The sequence below is a fragment of the Telmatherina bonti genome (assembly GCF_933228915.1).
Source record: "Telmatherina bonti genome assembly, chromosome: 16".
Classification (NCBI taxonomy): domain Eukaryota; kingdom Metazoa; phylum Chordata; class Actinopteri; order Atheriniformes; family Telmatherinidae; genus Telmatherina; species Telmatherina bonti.
Window position 1 is genome coordinate 19,288,325 of NC_136614.1, and position 19,842 is coordinate 19,308,166.

The window sequence follows — 19,842 nt, forward strand, 5'->3', positions numbered from 1 at the left end:
ATGCCAAATGACCTTACCAATCCCAGTGCCAGGTTTGAATCCTCCTCCATTGATTTGTTTTCCCCTGATGGGAAAGCGAGGCCTACTGCCATGATTCCTTAAATTGTCTCTAGGTGAGGGTATAGATGATGTGGATTGAGGGTTTCCGCCAATCAAACCTCCAGTTTTTGTTACAGTAGTGCCACTGCCAACATCCCGATCTGAGGTTAAAACTGGCTGAGGCAAGTGTGAAGAGGAGGTGTCAGCAGATGATGAGGATGAATCCGTTGTTGAAGCTCCTAGCCTAGAGTTCTGTGCCGGCTGTGGTCTAATGGGTAGCCTTGATCCACCAAGCTGTCTATTTATCAGAAGAGGAGAGCGCCCCCTTGCAGGGTGACGATAATTTGGATTGACTGCAGAGGAAGTGCCTGGTCTGGTCCTGGATGAAGGGTCCCTTGTACCTAAACTCTCATTGTCTTCTGCCTTTCTATGTACAGCAGACGTTATAGGAGTATTCTTTTGGGGTTCTGTGGGGTCTGAAACTTTCCTATTGTTTTCCCCACTCCTCTCACCAGAATAGGTGTTACTGTGATCATTGCTGTGTACATTAGATGTCTCTCTGTGGATGGGCTTGCTGGAATCTCTGCGTCCACTTGAGGAATGATATGAATCAGAATTTGAGGAAGCTGAAGAGGAAGATGAGGTAGTTGGATCTCTAGCATCACTAGATCCTGTGTTTTTATTGGTTAAAGAAGGTTTAAATGAACTTCCCCCAACTCCATTCTTCAGTGAATCACGAGTGGACGAAGTCCTGAGATCTTCTGTGGTCTCCTGTATCACAGACACTCCTGCAGCACCAACAGCCCCTGAGACCCTGGTTGGAGCCCCCCTTAAAACTGGCCTATCAGCCCCTACAGATGATGAAACCCTGGTCCAAGGAGTTCTTCCATTCTGCCTGGAAGAGGTTGCCCTTGCATTTGAGCCAAATCTGCCCGGGTAACGACTTGCTAGCCAGGGGAATCTCTCCGCAAATGAAGGACTAACTTTAGTACGAGAAACTGCAGGCTTTTCATTTGCGCTTTCATCCTCCCTTTCTTCTTTCCTTATCTCCCCTGTTGGTTGTCCTCTTAAAGCTGGCTCATTAACTTTGATATTTGCATCTTCTATGTTTTCATTACTATCATCTTTATTTCCATTTGTGTGTAATGTTTCTTGATCAAGTGATGTGTGTAAACCTTGAGAATTGGGTGTATTATGTGTAGATGAAGAGCTGTGAGTTCCTGTTCGTGAAGCTGATTGGGAAAAACTTGATGAGTCTGCATCTGACGGATGGGTTGCACTATTCCGCAGAGTGGTGGGATTATTTCCTTGCAAAGCTGTAGAGCCATGAGACCTAGACTCTGATGTGGACTGGGATTTGTCAAAATGATATGAATCTGATGATGTCTGGCTGTCCAAAGTACTTCTTGAAGTTGATCTTAATTTTTCTGGATTGAATGTTTTGGACGAATCATCATTTTCAGTTCTTTCTGGTGCAGTAGACTGAGATTTTGATGAACTTTGTGCATTTGATGTTGCTTGGCTCTGAGTTCTGCTTGGTAGATTCAACTGAGTGGTGATGGCAGGTTTGTAGCCATTTAGCATTCTTGTTGCATTCCCTCTAAATAAAGTTCCAGGAAGTCTGCGCCCGTAACCGTTTCTCAAACCTAATCCAGATTCAGAACTGCTGCTACGGCCTGCTGAAGAAGAACCTTTACCTCTAGGAGTACCACTTGTTTGCTGTACATTGGTTTCTTTTACACTTGTGGTGGAGGGTTTGGTTTGTGTTGTGCTGGGCTTATTGTAGACATTTTTAGTTTCAGGGTATGTGGAGGCTACATAGTCCTTTCTACTTGCTGTTGAGTCTTGAATATGTATAGATGAGGATGAAGAAGAAGAGGGAAGAGATGAGGAGGAATCAACAGAAGACGATGAAGGTAACTTGGAAGAAGATGAAGATGAACCACTGGATGAAGAGGTGGAAGAAGAAACCTTAGATTCAGCTTTTTTATGGACTCTGATCTTAACTGGCCGTCTGTTTGGTCTAATAAGTGCAGGTTTAGTTGGAGAGGGAGTCAAAACTTTGAGGCTGGGGGTTTCAGTGGTCAGAGGCTCTTTATCATATTCCACTTCATCCTCAGAAACAGGGGAAGCATTGTTATTTGGTTCTTTTGTCACCGGCATAACTTCTGGAGTTGTTGTCTCCTCTGCTGGAGGTGGTGTTGTGGATATTCTGTCTTCTTCCTGTTCATCTTGTCTCGCTCTATCTTTGGTTGAGTCTCTGTTTACCACATTCCTGACTGAGCCTCTGACAGAAGAGAAGATGCTATGATAGGAGCGTGTTTGGGAAAGTGGACGTGGACGCCTGTTGACGGGTATAGCAGGGCGTGGCTTAGGGGTGGTAGTTAGTTCATCTGGCAATTCTGATGATTGGAGGTTGGATTCACTGTGGTTGGCATCCTCTTTGGAAGGAGAGTCAATGGTCTGCTGACTGCCCTTGGATTTAGAGGATGATGAGGCACTGGTCCTCGCTGGCCAGAGATAAAAAAAAAAAAGATAAATTCATGATTTAAGATGCGTCATTTTCAAGTTCACAAACATACATACATTTTAAACAATGTGCTTACACTCTGGCATGGAAACACTGAAGACCTTGCTTTGTGGTCCCATTCCCCTCCGGTTGGTAGCTCTGATCTTGAAAATGTAACGTTCTCCGGGTGTGAGGCCATCTATGGTGGCGGTGGTGATGCCTCCACTGTATGTAATGCTTTTCATTCCAAATGGTTTCATAGCAGGAGCATAGGACAGGATATATTCTGTGGAAGAAAAGCACAAATATATAGATGGAAATGTAAATCAGGTGTTTAAGATTTGGAAATGATTCAACTTCAATCTAGCCTGAGTTGTGTGGTCTAATTATATTTATATCCTCACCTCTTATCCTGCCATTGGGTTCTTCAGGAGGATCCCATGTTGCAATAACAGCTGTTCCTTTTCCTCGTAGCGGCTTAACCTCAAAGTTCTCAGGTGGCCCTGATGGTGCTATCAAGACAGAAGAGAACAGCTAAATGGGAAAAGCAGGGGTGAAAAAGGAGTAGCAGGAAAGAAAAAGTTGGGAATGTTGCTGCTGACAGTATGTAAAAAAGAGGAAGAACACTTGTGACTCTAAATGGCTTCAACTGAGCAAAATACAGCTGCCATAAGCAGACAGGAACTGCCCTTTTAGAGCTTGTATGAAGTGGCAGATGGAGATCTGAACAGTGAGCCAGGCAGTAAATACTGACATTCCAATGAACCACAACTCAGAGCTCCTGTGACATAGTATAAAAGGCTGCAACCATAATAGAGCTACAGCTCAAAAATCTTGAAAAAAAAGCAACTTTAAAACAGATGGGACTTCTAGGTAGTGAATGTAATGAGGTGTGGCATGAGGACATTAGTAAAAAAAAAGACTAACAGGAAAGGTTATGCAACAGTGACATTACTTTTTCTTTTTTTTGCAAGAATAACTGCTTCTTTCATACTGTTAGGGAAAATGAAGTGTTATATCTTTTGTCTTGAGTATTATTTCACTTACAATCATTGTTCCCCAGCTGCATCTTAGAATATAAGTTCTCAGCAAACAGTGGCAATACATACCTGACTCAGGGGTCCGCTGAAAAACTGAAACACCCCACTTGCCATGTTTTTCTCCCTGAGAGATCCTGACAGAGAACTCATACATGCTGTCAGCAGACAGATTGTCTATCAACACTCTTCTCTGAGTGCTGTCTTTGTAATCCCAACGTGCTGATTCACCCTTCTCTCTGAACCGTACTGTATATGATCTAAGTTGAAATGAAAATTTAAAAAAATGTCATTACAATGAGCAGTCTTTTGCACTTAAGTTATCTCTCTGCTCAAAGTTACAGTACATGTACAAACATACACTTTAGTAAAAAAGCCCACCTGGATGTCCCGGGGACAATTTTCCCCATTTCGACAGCAGGGTCAACCCAGGAGATTAGGACTGACTTTGGAGACATGACCCTGACACTCAAGTCCCGGGCCTCATACTCAGGTGGTTCTGGGTGACACACATAGACATAAATACAAAATTTCAAAGTCTAAACTCCATGAACTTTTGCCTCAAGTTTTTCTTTTGTCTACTTTTGACTTTCTACCTGGTATGGAGGCTTTGGCTGTGACTGCTCTGTGGGCGGATGCGCTCTGGCCTTGGGCCTTCTGTGCCTGCAGTGACACCACATGAACGGACTCAGATGCTATGAATAGAAAGGGATACCAGGCACGGCCAGGGTTTACACTATGGACACTAAAGATAGTCCACACAAATTGTAACAACTTAAAAACATTAAAAACACCACTAAAAAGTACATAAGCTTAAAATATTATTTGTATCTTGACAATTTTGATTTACTTGCTTGCTTCAAATAATAATGTTACCTGATTGAAAGTCATGTATTTGTCACATGCCATCTAGCAGCTACTACAGATGCTATGGAAGTGTTTTTTCATAAAAAATACAAAACAGCTCTACTTAAGTGTCATATTTGACAAAAAATATAAGCTTTCTTACTTAGCTTTGGTGTATGTCTTTTCCTCTGGTCAGCCTGAGGCTTGGCATTGTGTTGTCGCCTCCTTTGCAGCAGTGGGGCTCCTGCCGCGGCTCTCTCAGGCTGTCTTGGACCTGAGGAGGACTGAGGTGCCCTCCTATGTGTCCTGGTATAGGTCACACCTGCCGGGTGAGTCATTCTGTCCACCCTGGTGGTCCTCTCTGCTGTGGAGTGGCTTCTGGCAGCATTTTGTGAAGACCTGACTGAACCTGCTGGTGGATGATAATGAACGGCAAAGCGTCAGAGTGCACTCAAGTTCTTCTTACCCGTTGTGACCCCATAATTCATTCATCATCTGTGCTCTGTACCAGATTTGCCTTTGGGGTCTTGTAGAAAATCGAACCGCTGTGGAAAAGCTTGACGCATAACTTTTCCACTCAAGACATATCTGCTCATTAATAAACTCAATTAGATATCACATTAATCCAACACTGACTGTAAACATGGCCAGTTATCCCAAAAAGGAAATGCTTTGGCGGTGTAATATGTCCCCTGTCATCATCTCTAACTTCTGGTGCTATGTCTCCTACTTCAGTCTAACCCTAGTAGTCACTCTGCCTCGGGCAGCCATTCAGGCATTGACTCAGACAGCCAGAAAATCCCTCTCATGTGGTTGCAATGCTGAGCGATAGCATTGCCAATAGAACAAATTAAAAAAACAACAAAAAGAAAAGACCAAAGCACCCCCCACTAACCCCACCACCATCATTTAAACTATTTTGTTTTTATTTCTTTCCTTCCTGTGTTCCTACCACAGCTATTACTCATACTGTTGGATGAAAAGGACCGACCCTGTGTCCCATCAAATCAGCATAATGCACATCTGGGTGAGCACTGATAAGTCAGCTGATTTCACAAGGTGCTTTTTATTCAATTCAAATGGGCTACAAGGCTGTGACGTTGGAATGTAGAGTTCTCCCTTTCAATAAACAGGGAGGTCCTACTGAGATTACTGTATAGGTTCATGGGATCCAAACAGGTCCTCTACAGCTATGACTTAAAAAAAGAACAGAGTTTAAGTATTTCTGGTGCAAGGAAGATGAGATTTTTAAACACAATTCCCCGATCAAGATGTGGCTTGCTTCAGTTCCAACTGAAACACTCTCCTTGTCTCTGCTAGTGTGTATTTTCAGGTTTTCTGCCAGTACAGCTGAATGGACGATTGCTTTTGGATCTAGAAAGCGTTGTTCTGGGAAACACCAACTTTCTGTTCTAATCCCCATCTCCTATTCTTGACTTTTTATGTTATGTAATTGCACAACATGCGGGAAAATGTTGTTTTGTCATTATTATTGCAAACTTTTACACAAGCTGCTTATTTATCTATCATCATTATCTATAGGTTCCCCACTGCAGTGATTGCCTTGTGTTGGGGGCATCCTCCACTGTCCTAAGGGCAGCGGTGGGTGCCCCAACCTGTCATGAACTGGGTGGGTTCTGTGGTGGTGGCCCCTGTAAACATGATTAGTGTTCAGTTGTGGACAGGTCACCAACATATTACTTCCTAGTCGCATAAAGCCAGATACTAGGAACTAGGGCTTGTCTGTGGGGTTTGGGACTAGGCACTGGATTAGTGGATGGGAGTGTTTTATGTGATTTATCTTTGTAAGTTTGTGAGAAAAAGGAGTGAATGTGTTTTTTTGGTCTTTTTTTTTGTGCATGGTTTTGAGTGAGCTATGTTTTGGAATATTAAGGCTTGTTTTTAATTTTATTTTATTGTTGAGATTTTGGAGTTTTTTGGGTTGTTTTTTTTTTTTTGTTTTTTTTTTTCATGTAAAACACTTTCAGATATGCTAATCTTTACACTTTATTTTATCCAAACATTTGTTGGCTTTGGGCTTTGTAAAGGACAAACAGAAAGTGGTGTGACTCATGCAAGTTGTTTCACAAACTTTACATAACTTTACTTTTCTGATGCTAGCTGTAACTTCCAACAGAAATATCCCCATTTGGTTTTAATCTGAGACTTTTTCCCTTCCGTCTTTCTTGCCGTTTCTGGAAAAACTGTCACTCTGAATAGTTTGGCTCAAGTCACTAGCCACGGACCACTAAACCATTGACTCCAGGGTTGAAATGATGCCAGATTCCTTTCTTTTACTGAACGCTCAATGGTCAGAGATACTGTTAGGCTGGCCTGCAGACAAACAAATCTACAGCTTATGCTTCAGTGAAAATACCAACCTCAATGCTTTCAGGCTAAGAAGCAAATTGCAAAAAATGACAATGTTCTGTGTGTCTTAAGGTTCCTCAAAAGCTTGCAGACTTTCACCACTGTTTTTGATATTTCACCACTTCTAAACTCCAGTGTAAACTTTGCAAACATTGAATTGGTAAAGTTTGGCTGCCATGGTTGAATGGATTGCTTACTTTACCCATAGCTTTATTTCTACAAACAACTCTTGAGCAGACTTTCCTGCTGGCAAAGTTTATGTATTCAGCCTCAGCTGGTATGATAGCTCATTAAGAACCCAGACAGTGGAAAAAAAAAACCCACCCCCATTCCAAATATGCAGCACGAATGGCATTATCTTACCATGACTCAATAATTGGCTGGACAAGTCATCATATATGAAAGCATGTTGTCTTTGGAAATGAAATTAACAAACTGTCAGAATTTTTATTTGTTGTTGTTTAAGTATCAATTCAAACAAACAAGCCTTAGGATGAGCTCTAAATGTAACTACCTAATGTGAGATTTGCAAGCTCCTGCAAAGTACTGCCCATACAAGTAGCATGAAATAAATACAGCTCACATAAGTGTTTCCTCATTGAATTTACTTGTACATAGTATAATTGTTAAGTCTATACAAAAAACAAGAATGGGGTCATTAGTGCGGCCAAGGTCAGTGTTTTCAATGTATTTTCTTTTCACAATGTGATCGTCACTGTCAACATCGACATTTTATAGGATGCCATGAAAACACAGCACGTATATCAGCTGACTGATCAGACTGATCAGCAGATATAACAGACAGAGGAGTTTCCTTCCACTGATCTGTAAAGTCAAATGAATTTCAGAAGCATAAAAACTCCAACAAACTGTCTTTTTTATTCTGTGAAATCGGGAAGTGGACACACGAGAAGTTACCACTCAAACCGATCTCTATGGCAACATGCCCAGGTAAGGACACACACAGGCAGTGCATGCACGTATCACTTAAACAGATCAAACTTTACACATAGGCAAACACGGCTCTGGTAATGCAGAAAACACATTCCTACAGTATAGCAAAGTAACTTTGTTGCTGAGATTATAAACATAATTCGTTACTTTACTTTGTTACCTAAAAAAGTAATAATGTTACTTTAATGAGACACTTTGTAATGCATAACCCCAACACTGCTAATTTATCTAACTTGCTTCTTCATCCTCATTTTAATGCTACCCTAATCCTGCCAAAATCACAGTGGTTGTGTGGCTCTAGTTGCTGAAGAGAAACTGCACAAATATGATTAGCTGAGTCTCCAGAGCTGCTCTGCTTTAAACAAACAAAACTGAAACTCCAGAGCAGCGTTATGATTCGTGGTTAGCATGTCTCCCTCGAAACAGTACGTTTCTGGGTTTAGTTTCTGAGCCTCAAACTTTCAGACAAAAATTCAACTGGTTTTCTCCATGTACTCTGATATGGTGCCAAGGCAAAAAATAAGTGGTTTGGAAAAGCATAACTTGTCTAAAGAACAGTATGAAAACATGTCTGCTCCTGTTGCGATAGTGTTTGAAGGACATGTGTGTTCCCCTGATGCTGCACAGAAATGCATATGGAGCAAGCACCATAACTTTAGATACTTTCCAATTATTCAGATGTCAAAACAAACATTTTCTTTAACCACTTAACCACTAGATGCCTGCACTTCACGGCACACTGAATGCATTCACGTTAAGGTGCAATAAATGGGTCAAAATTTTGGAATTTGTTTCCAGGAATACTTGCCAATCAAATTTAATCACAATATATGCAAACCAAATGTGATCAGTGCAAAACTTGAGCCAAGGAAGTGGATGTATGTCTGTCTTGGAAGTAACATTCACCTTTTGCAAGTCGGTACGATATCTAAAAATTCCATCTGACTTAGTGTTAAATAATTAAGGGAAAGCCGAGACACAATGGAAGGAAATGGGCCCAGAATCTCCTGCATTATATTCAAAAATACAAAACACCTTTCTTGTTGACTATGACAGATATCCTCAACTATTCTGACAAGAGCATGCAACATATTTATCTACTACAAATTTCCCCATCCTTTTACATTGCACTAAGCTTACTGGCAGGCTAATATGTTGTAATTAATGTGCCACATGTCATTAAAGGTAACACAGTCTCACATGGATATTAAACTTGGCTCTCAAGCAAGAAAAATATGCCTGACATAACATATGAGAACTTCTGAGTCACATACAAGTGACTTTTTATTATACTGATCCAACAGGGACAGAAAAAGTTGACAGGGAATCAAGGAAAAGGAGCCTGTTGCCCCAAGACACAATTTTACATAAATTTGATGCTTCCTCCACAACCATGATTTCACTGTTTTTACATAATTTTGTATAAATATTTGGCTGCAGTACTACTGGAAAAAATTAAGAAGAATTCTGTGAAGACTTTCTTACCTGCTGTTGAGTTGTTGACACGTGGATTGCCCAACACAGCAAAGCCATCCAGGTTAACCCAATCAGGGTCTAAAATCAAATATCATTTCAAAAAGTTACATCCTGCTTTCTGCTACAAATAGCAAATCTTACACATTTAAAAAGGAACTTTTTTGTTTGTGAAGGAAGTCACTTTCTCAAGCTCCAGTATTAACGAGTAAAGTGCTATTTTTTTCTTGACGTCCTTACTCTGCACCTCACTATTTCTTCATCAGGAGAGGTCAACTCTTTGTCTTTGCTCCTCCACCGGCAGCTCGCCAGACATATTAATGATGTGGAGGCAAAAAAGTGTGGTGTTATTTATGATGTCTGATGCAACTCTCATGCTGTTGGGGGAACAACACACAAACAGTGAGGAATTTCTGGAAAAGGCAACACCGTGAATTCGCTCAGTTGCCAGAGATTTATGGTGAACCTCACCGGAGCTGAAAAGACCACAAGGGCTGCTTGGACTTGCACTGGCCCGTACACACAAACCCAAAGGCATTGATACAGCAGATGCTTTTTGAACCCACTTAGACACAATACATGACAATGCATGACATCATTGCTCTGCACCACCCTTGCCTCCACCAACAACTACCACACAGATATATTGCACACACACACACGCATTACAAGTGGCCACAACAAAGAGGATTGTGTTATAGGAGCAGGGTTGGGTTTGGAAACAGTTGGTTACAGACTTTTAGTCTCTGATGAAGCGTGGTTCCAAGATGCCAAAGACAGAGGAAAATGGAGTAATGACAAAAGCAGGCTCGACTGGCTCAACAATGCAGACTTTATGTGTATGGAGACATAAGGCCTAAATTATGTTTTATTAGACAGGTTTAGGAATTTTAGAGAAGCTACTCAGACCTAAATATAAAGTTCTTAAAGCCTAAAATATCCACTGTCTGCTGAGCTGATGACTGCAGGTCACGCACGCCACCTCTGGTTCTCTGGGCTTTTTTTTTTTTTCTGGCAATCTTGGATGACAGTACATCCAACTCTGAACTAAACAGCTAAAAAGAAATCAATCACAAATGTGCACATGTGTGTTTTCTGCTTCTCACCTCCTTGTTTTTACTTTGAACCTAGTTTTTGTCATCGTTTCACTGCTCTTGGCACTTGCCTTGAGAAACTGCAGAGCTCTACATTTTGAAAGCTTACTATATAGCTTGATCCAAACCTTATTTTCCTTGCAGTGAATTACTCCTTTGAAATCTCTCTCTCTTTTTTTCCTTTTCATCAAGCTGTTCTACCAGCACTCACACTCCTCTTTGGCAACATTTAAATTCAGTCAGTGTATTTAAACACTTCACACATTCACATCCAACTTTCATCCCTTTCATTTGAACACTCTTACCTACATCCTCCAACAGATGAGTGTGACTGTCCTTGCTAACTTTAGTGAAGCGGTGAGACCTGGGGGGTTTGTGGGAGCTGATGATAAAGCGGTCCACTGGCCTTCCATCCAAGTGAATAGATGGTTCCCAGCTTTCCCTCAAAACTTTGTCTACAGATGTCTGTTTCCCATTTTGTGGCCGTAGGGGTTTCTCAGCTGTAAAACAAATGACACAATCCTGTTGGCTGTATAAAGTGTAACCAAACAGTATTAATTGTTGCATTGTTCCCTGGACTAAATATGAGAATTTGGTCTTCCATATTTAGGTTGTATGTAAGGACACCATATAAGGGGACACTATATAAGCTCCTTGTGCTGATTTTCTACTTCAATACCTGTTTCCACTTTATAATTCCTGATAATCTGCCACTCTGCAACTTCCCCTTTGATGAGGCATACACACATTTAGGTGGCATTGAAAGATAAAAACTAGTGTTAATAATTGAGGACATGGTTGAAAGCTTAAAGATGTAGACCCAGGATCCCCAGATCTGGGCCTCAAGGGCCACAATCTTGCAGGTTTTCCATGCATCCCTGCTCCAACATACCTGACTCAAAAGAATCAGTCATTGTGCAGAACTTCATTGGCTACTGGATCTATTTATTGGAAGACAGGTGTGTTGAAACAGGGATACATAAAAAACCTGCAGGACAGCGGCCCGAGAGGACTGACTTTGGACACCCCTGATGTAGACAGCAATGAAATCATCTATGAAAAGCAAAATTACGATTTGCCCCAGCATGAAATTGTGAATTTAGCATATGTAAAACAAAAATAGCTTAAAAGCTCCACAGAGAGATAAAAGAATAGGGAGTAGTAAAGGCAACCACTTGAAATGTTCACTAAAACTAATTTAATTTACCATTTTTCTCATGGCTGAGAGCTTGCAGGTGATGAAACCTTAGCTGAGTAAATGCCTTTTGGAAATATGATTTATGAAGTCTGCAATACCTACATGTCAGCCATCTTTAATAAATACTTCATTACTATACATCCATATCAGCAATTGGCTCTATTTAAATACGATCTTTATCTCTTTTCTCAGTCTTAATATATTTGAAGAATTCATCAAGCTGAAAAGCAAATCTTCATATAATCATTGTCCAGCATTTAAGTTTTTTTTTTTGCTCACTAAGGTAACATTGTAGACTTCTCTTTGCTTAATATATTGCCCAATATGAACTGTAAAAAAACTCAGACCATGCAAAACTTTAACTTGTGCTTTCTTTGTCAAAGTTCCAAAGGTTTCATGAAATTCTGCTTGATGGTTGTTAAAAAATGTTTCTGAATATTGAAGCACTCCACCATTTCTATTTATCTTGGCAAAAGATAAGAGATAATCCTCTCTGCTAAATCTGCAGAAAATTACTCTACAGCTTTTGGGGGACAGCAAAGCACCAACAAATTATTGTTTGTCTAAGTTCACATGGTGGTGTGTCCACACACAGTCTTCCATTTACAAAAGCAGCATTAGTGCCTGGAATGATGTTTTTTGTCCATCTGATGAAAAATCTTTTGCTGGTCTGGTTTCCACCAGATCCTTGGGGAAACTCTGGCTTTAGATTTTCCACTATGTAGACGAGCTAGTTGCTGACATCATCTGTCTGCTGTTTGATCCGGCACAGGTGGGATGCATTGAGTTTTTGAGTGAAATCAGCTGCATGTTTCTGTTGCTGGAAACCACACAGATCAGAGCAGTGAAATGAAACCAATTAGAAAAATTGCTAATGCTAATGAGAAATTACATTTATTATAAAGTCCTTTCAAAGATATGGACATGAAGTTGGTTAATTGCAAATAATACCAGCTTTAAATCTCAAGATCTGTATATTTTTTAGACAAAATATTTCTCTTTTAATTTTCCAGCTTTCCTTCCAGCTCAGAATTTAAACATTAGTTTAAATGCTAAATGTTAGCAAAATGCATGGGAGAATAGAAAAGGAGGTTTACTGGGATACATTTACTACAGTAATAACTTTCTGTTGTCATCAGCTAGTTCTCATGACAGATGTTAATTCCTGAAGGATTTCAGTAGCAGTTTTGGTTTTGCACGCTCACAAAGTCATTTTGCCACTCTTGCTGTCTGCAGGTGTTCTCCCAGCTGGATCTTAACTTTCACATTTAGCTATAACTGCCACATCAGTCCTCCTTAACTCTGGTTAACACTCCTTAAGGTTTTATTATCTGTCAGTGGATTATCTTATCATTGTCTCTGCTGACTGTATACTGCATATGATCACTCATGACAGTGCCTCACATTGTGCAGGGGTGTGTAGGAAGTAGGAAAGTATTTTTCTCATTCAAAACCAAAATGCAGTCTCCTCATATCTTCATAACAACTGCAGGCTTACACTGGAGCTAGTTTTATCTGCTGTCTGAGTCAGTCTTCACTGTAACACATCTGGATACACTTCAGTCACTTGCATCCAGTTTCCAATAAGACTGTGTTATTACATAGCATTGGATCGATTCCTTTGTGCAGAAATGACTGTGTCTCGCTCCCTGTAGAGATTGATGATCCAAGGGTACACTAGATATTTCTGATGTAATCAGAAATTTCTGAATCATGTTTGCTATCTGAGAACAAACACTTTCAAAGCTTTAAAGGATTGCAGTGGTTATAATATTGTACTATTAAAAAGGGAGGCTTCATTTGAGGCGGTTGCTACAAGAGACTGTCGTAACAATGCAACATTTTTTGCAATGTGTTTGTGGTTGTCAAGTGGCAAGTTAAACTCATTTAAACAGTGGAAAGTATTAAGTATGTGAAGAATGAGGGCAGGGCCTGAGGGTCATTATGTCAATGCCTTTTTTTTTCTCATAAAAGTGAGTATAGGTTGCATAAATATAGAATGTGCAGCACACATGCACATGTATTGACCCAAAGACAGATAGGCACACACATGTATGTGCATGCATAGTTTGGTACATGAAGCAGGTAAGTCCAGAGGCCAAATGAATGCTGTAAAACTGTTCTAGAAAATATTTGTGCTCATGCACCTGCAATGCTCTCTGCTTTTACAAGAGAACTCTCTCACCTTACTGCAAAATTACAAACACTGACCTTTCATTAACCCCTAAAGAGTTTGCCCCGAAACCTCCAATAATTGTCTTCCACAAACTTCCATTAATAATCAGGGTCTCATCTGAATCTCCGTCCACTTTTATTGAAGCAACTACTCACACTATAATATTAAGAAATGTACACAAAGCTGCAGCTGTTAGATGATAAAGTTATCCAATGCTATAGGAACAATAAAGGAATGAACTCAGTGACTGACTCAGGTGCCTTTTCACAACGAGGGGCCACATTTAAGTATCGCAAATTATCTGCTTAATTTAGGGGTAAATTTCATACATGAAGCACAAGTTCCAGTTTTCCTGTTTGCTGTAAATACAGTGAAAAATTGCTTTTTAAAACAAAAATAGGTCTTCTGTCTGGTTGGTCAGTGTGAGGACCATGCTGACAGGCACACAACTAAAGGCGGTAACTTCAAGCAGGTTTGGTTAGGTTCTGTTGGTTTTGTTTCTTTGTGTAATATGTTAGTATGTGTTATCCCATGTGTCTTGTTACTGGTCTGATCATCCAGTATTTCAGTTTCCCTTTGTTTCTTGTTTGTTCGGTTGTTTTTTTTTAAATGTTCTTTGGCTGTGTTACCAAGTTTAAATTATTCTAAGTTATCTAAGTTTAAGTTATGTTAAGTTGATTTATGTTTTGTTTAGTTGATCTCTTTTATAGGCCGAGTTTTTATTGGTAAAACATTATTTTGGGCAAATAAAACCCACTTCTTTTGAAGCCACTTATGGTCCTCTTCCTTTGCCAGCTGGGTCCCATACCATCAGACTGAGTTAAAATACCAGATTTGGGCTTCGTATGTTGATGTAATTCATGAATTGATTCACAAAAGCTAAAGTACATATTTCCACATGAAAGTCATGGTGTCAGAATCAATCAGAATTCACAATACTCATAGTATGAAAAGAGTGAAATGTTGATGTGTTGTTGGTAAAAACACATCTGATATGACTGTTAAAAAATGACTGTCGGTTAAAATCAAGACATTATAAAACACAGTTTGTTCTTTTCAAGTTAGAAAAAAAGGAGACAAAAGACTTTCAAAACATTGGTGAAATAGTTTTCTTGTTTATCTATTTCAATATTGTCTGCTTATTGTGATTATATCACAATATAGTGTTCTTGCCATGAGACTTGTGCTGTGAAGCTCTGGTATGCCCAGCTGATTTTGGTTTTATTTGTACTGGTTTAAAAACACCTGTTTCAGAAGTTATCAGGACCACTTGAAAAAAAATGAATTAATTCATTTTCAAAACATTAATTCAGAAAAATGAACACGCTTTGTTTCTGCAGAAACACTTTTCCAAACAGGATGAATAATCAACAGAACATGTTGTTTTCATCTAAACCTTTTTCTGTTGACAGCCTGTTTTATCCAAATAAATGGAACACCAATCATGGAAGTCTGCTGTTTACAGTGACTTTCCAATATTGATTTGGCGTTAAAAAGAAAATTCTCATTTACCGCTTTTGTCTGGCAGTACAAGCAAGAAGACAAATCTGTGTTCCTCTCAATTAAAGTATTGTGTATACACACACAATAGGCGTATGCTTTGTAACTTGGCTGACCACACCCTTTAAAAGAAAAGTTTGACATGATCCCTAATTATGAGAACAAGCAGCCAGGGCATGATTAAACTCTGTTTGCACAAAAACAAGAAACCTTATTGTGTTAGGTAACACATACATCGAGATAATCCAGTATATTTACATAATTGTGTTTTCTTTTTCCTTTTTTATTTTGTGATGGACAAGCACTCGGAACACAGCTTTATAAACATGGCTATATTGATTATAAAAACTGACAACTGGCCAGGTACTCATCTAAAGTCATGGTAAAACAAAGCATACAGTAGCTACATCTGTCACTGAAATAAGTATGTTCATACTTCTAATATGGTTGTAGTATATTTGCCGACTTGCCTGGAAGCTGGCTTTGAGCGTCTGAATTTTCCATTTATCTTGGACTATATAGATCCATTCACAAATAAAATCATCAACTTGTTGACACCTAATTAGCAGATAATTTGTTTGACATCAGAGGTGCATTTACAATACTGGATATTTTGAGCTTTTTTTTTTTTTTGTATTAATGAATGATTTAAAACGATGGCGTTCCTCAGAATTGTATATTTGATGCTTTTGAAACACAATTTTTAAAAATTATCTTAATGCAGCTTGGCACTGACTCTTCACGAGGTACAATAATCACATGCAAGTGGAAATATCAAAATAGCAAAGAATTTACTTTCTGTGGCTTTCAGCAGGTGCAGTTTACCTACCAACAGTAAAAGCAAATGAGTCCCGGGGTCAGGCAGCAAGCAGATCTACCTCTTGGCTCTCAACCAGCAAGCTCACAAGTTCCTGGCCAGGAGATTGGTTTCAGAGGTCCTGTTTTTCTGGCAGCTAACTCTCCAAGTTCAACAGTTCCCAACGAAGTGCTCTGGAGAGCACTTGACCAGCATTCTTGACTTGTTCGAGCAGCAGCGAGCCAAGAGGTTGCATAGTCGGGAATTGGGGAGCCAGATAAGCTAGCACTCATGAGTATCTGCCTCGATCTGTAGAAGTGTGGAGATCCTTCAGATGAACATGAACTAGTCCTTAAGCACTAAGTCCCTGGCAGAGAAACCGGGCGCGCTAACTCCAGGCTCCTGCAGCTCTGGAGATTCTGAGTTGTTCACACAAGAATTAATTCAACTAGGTCCCAAGCAGCTAGCTACTGGACCGGACCCCAACAGCTCACACAGCAGGGCAAGAACCTGGGCTCCTCAGGTAGCCTTCCCTCTACAGTCTTTTCCCACCAGCTTGTGCAAAATCTTCATTGCTACTTGCAATCCTTCTGTTTCATCAGTTTCTCACAAAGTATGCAAATAACTGTGCGGCCCACAGTAATTGGGATTGGTCCCTGAGATTAACCTACAAAGAACAAGTGTTGCAAACAGTGTCTTCCTGAGAATGTAGGTGGTACTTTGGTATTCTAAAGCAAAAATCCTCAGCTGGAGCACTCCTAAATTTGCTCAGGATATGTCTCATAACACGTTTTATGTGTTTAACCATATAGGCAAAAAAAAAAAAAAAAAAAAAAGTTTAAAAACGTAATTTTTTTTGCATAGAATAATCAATTTAGTTTACCCTGTTTTTTTTTGTTTTTTTTTAATCCATAATGTGTCTGTCATAATATATCACCTATATAAGCTCAGGAAGGCATTGGATCTGGATGATTACTAATTATTATCTTAATTTTTTAAATGCAGGCATGAGAAACTAAATAGAACTAATATGATTTTAAAAATCTGATCAGCCTCTATGACTATAAAATGGATCAGTCTGAGCTGGAAATATGTGTCAAACCTGCCACGTACAACACAACTCCTTTTAGCACCTCTGTCAGTTAAAACACCGCTGAACTTTGGTAGTATTTAAACTTATTAGAAAGAAAACACACCAGACTTAGATCATGGTCCAAGACTCTCAATGCTCTCAGACTGCAGTCGGACCTGTCAGCAAACTGTCAGACTGCATGTTTTAAGTTTATTAATCAGAGTCAAACTTTATCCAACATGAAATTGTAACTGAGAACATGTTTAGTTGACTAGTAATTATGGTCAAAAAACACTTGTGGCTGCAGTCAGAGGTCATAAACCCAGTTGCTTTAACCAAAACATATTCCCAAATTGCTGTAATAATAAATTGTTAATGAAAATTAACAGTCTGCATGCTAGACTAAAGTGTCCTGCAATTCACTTTGCTGACCTTGTCTGTGCTGTGACAGGTGTGTTTGTAGCCCAGGTGGGGCTTGTTTGAGCAACTGGAATTGTGCACAGAGATGACATCATAACAAGAGACCTCGTGCCATTGCTGGCAGTTTTGACAAACAGCCAAACTGCAGGTGGGTGGGGTTACAGGGTCAATCTATGTCAGTGATTTGACATACCCAACACTGTGGAAAATATTAGATATATACACAAATGTCAAAGATGCACAGAGTATAAGAGAAACTAAAGCAAACAATGTGAAGCTTGAAATAACCTTGAAAACCTGTAGCTGTAGAATCCCAGCACATTAAGAGGAGCAGAGAAATTAAATTCCACTGGCTTGCAAGGACATGATTCCCTCTTTCCCCTCACTCTCACTCTCCCTTACTCTCCACTTTCCACATTCTGATTGACTGTGGCTAGATGGAAGAAGTTGACATTATTTGTTGTTCAAGAACACTATGCTTTCTATTCACCATTTGAAGATCTCCCACCAGCGTGTCCAGCGACTCCCATGTGCCCAGTTTCGTCTACTTTTGTAAGAAGTTTTAGTGTGACAAGTTGATGATATGTAACAGTAGTTATTTAATTAGCAGCACTCTCCTTTCACTTATGGACAGCTGCCAGAATGCCCAAGAGGAGGCATTTAACTCCAAACTGCTCCACTACGCTGTTCAGTGGCCAGCAGCAGTGAGCTGTGATTGCACTAAGTCGCTTCCAGGTGTGAATATATGGAAGCAGAATTGCAGGAAAAGGTCATGAGTGCTCTGAAAAGTCTTTCTCACCAATGGAAAAGAAAATAAGTTCAGGAAAAGACTTTAGCAAATAGCAGCTCTCTATATTCAGTTAAATCAATGATCTCATTCAGTAAAATGCTCACAGCTGAGATGGAGGCATATAGAGACTTACAGATACGCTGACACAGTAGGTGAGCTGGATATAGACGAGGAGGAGGGGAGAAAGAGAGGAGTCTGATTGTGGCCTTTAAATCAAGCCAAAGGGATTCACCTCTGGCTTTTCAAGACCAAGCTTTAAGGCAGATTTTACAAATATTTTGGTTATTTTCACTGTCTGACTGTGGGATCCTTTCACTGAAAATGGATTTTACACACACCACTTCACAAACTTTAAAACCATTTGTGCCGATGTGGTTCACAGTCTGTCAAAGATGTGCTGCACTTTTGACAAATCAATATGCTGAAGTGGTGTATTCTCATTGAAATCCTCTCAATCTGAGCATCACCAAAACCGTTCACATGCTTTCGGAAATCATATCTTTTGGCTCAATTTTGCTGAAGCATTTTCCACTCATTCCAGACGGGTGTCGGGATAAAAAGTGTGGCACACAAAAGTCTCTGCACTTTCTAAATTTAACAGGCGGATCATTTATCAACACTTTAGGCCAGATTAGTCACCAGTCTGGCATGAAAACACTCAGAGGAAAGATTTTCCACTTTCAAAGTATTTCATGATGTATACCGACATTTGTCATCGACCATTGTAGCTGATCATGGTTACTTCAGGATGTGAATGAGGCAAGAAATGCTCACATTTTCCCCCATAAAGTACCAGCAATGAAAATACTGTCAAAGTCCAAACTTTCTCTGTGGCTGCTCTTAATTAAACAAACTCTTCCACACCTGCAAATATATTCAACCAAATACAGTAAATATTCATTTTAATGGAGTCTAGCTGTGTATTTGCAGTTAATCTGTTTTAACAGCAGATGTTAGTGTCAGAGATTTACATGCATGCATGAAAATACTCTGAACTTTAATTTAGCACAATGTTTAATCCAAACTTATTTCTTTTTAGTGCATTAAACATGCACACTGCAGCAAAACACGGAGAAGTAAAAATCACAAACCATGAACGCCTTTAAAAGTCTACACAAACTGCTATCTGGACGTGCAGACGTTGCACCTGCTCTGATAAAAGGTAAACAACTGCTTTACCTGCCCATCCGCATCCTGGGGCGCAAAACGTAATGAATAGCACCAAAAGCGTCCCGCTTGTGGCTGAAGCCATTGTGAATGTGGCGCACTAAGGCTGTAGAGCCGCTCAACAGCTGGATGCGGAGGGCTGGGACACACCAGACCCCCTCCCCTCTACAGCTATGAATCCCGCCGTTCAGCTGTCGTTAATCATTCTCTGCTAAATAAAAATATAAATTATTAAAGTATTACCAAAAAAAAAACAAAAACTTGAGAATGCGCAAATCTTTCCAGCCAATCGTGATCTGCAGGTGTGGTGCAACACTCTGCGTTTCCCTTAAATAAAAGGAAAAAACATATTGTTATGCTTTTAACCTTGAAAGACTAAAATGCCTCCCTCGACCACAGCC

At 39.8% G+C, this 19,842-nt stretch overlaps 1 protein-coding gene across 4 annotated transcripts in view; it reads right to left on the reverse strand.

Moving 5' to 3' along the window:
• The window catches only part of fndc1 (fibronectin type III domain containing 1), a 37,445-nt gene extending 17,859 nt beyond the window's left edge, over nucleotides 1–19,586 (reverse strand). For 2 of the 4 annotated variants that reach the window (XM_079255417.1, XM_079255414.1), the window contains exons 1-10: nucleotides 19,454–19,586; nucleotides 10,628–10,822; nucleotides 9,241–9,309; nucleotides 4,595–4,843; nucleotides 4,182–4,280; nucleotides 3,967–4,084; nucleotides 3,658–3,845; nucleotides 2,953–3,060; nucleotides 2,646–2,834; nucleotides 18–2,549 (exon numbers count right to left, since the gene is read on the reverse strand). In XM_079255417.1, the coding sequence (XP_079111543.1) occupies nucleotides 18–2,549; nucleotides 2,646–2,834; nucleotides 2,953–3,060; nucleotides 3,658–3,845; nucleotides 3,967–4,084; nucleotides 4,182–4,280; nucleotides 4,595–4,843; nucleotides 9,241–9,309; nucleotides 10,628–10,822; nucleotides 19,454–19,526 (3,820 nt within the window). In that variant the 5' untranslated portion in view covers nucleotides 19,527–19,586. Of the gene's footprint in view, nucleotides 1–17; nucleotides 2,550–2,645; nucleotides 2,835–2,952; nucleotides 3,061–3,657; nucleotides 3,846–3,966; nucleotides 4,085–4,181; nucleotides 4,281–4,594; nucleotides 4,844–9,240; nucleotides 9,310–10,627; nucleotides 10,823–17,974; nucleotides 18,043–19,453 lie in introns of those variants that run through there. The other 2 variants (XM_079255415.1, XM_079255416.1) reach the window with 2 other exon arrangements.
• Nucleotides 19,587–19,842: the final 256 nt, after the last annotated feature.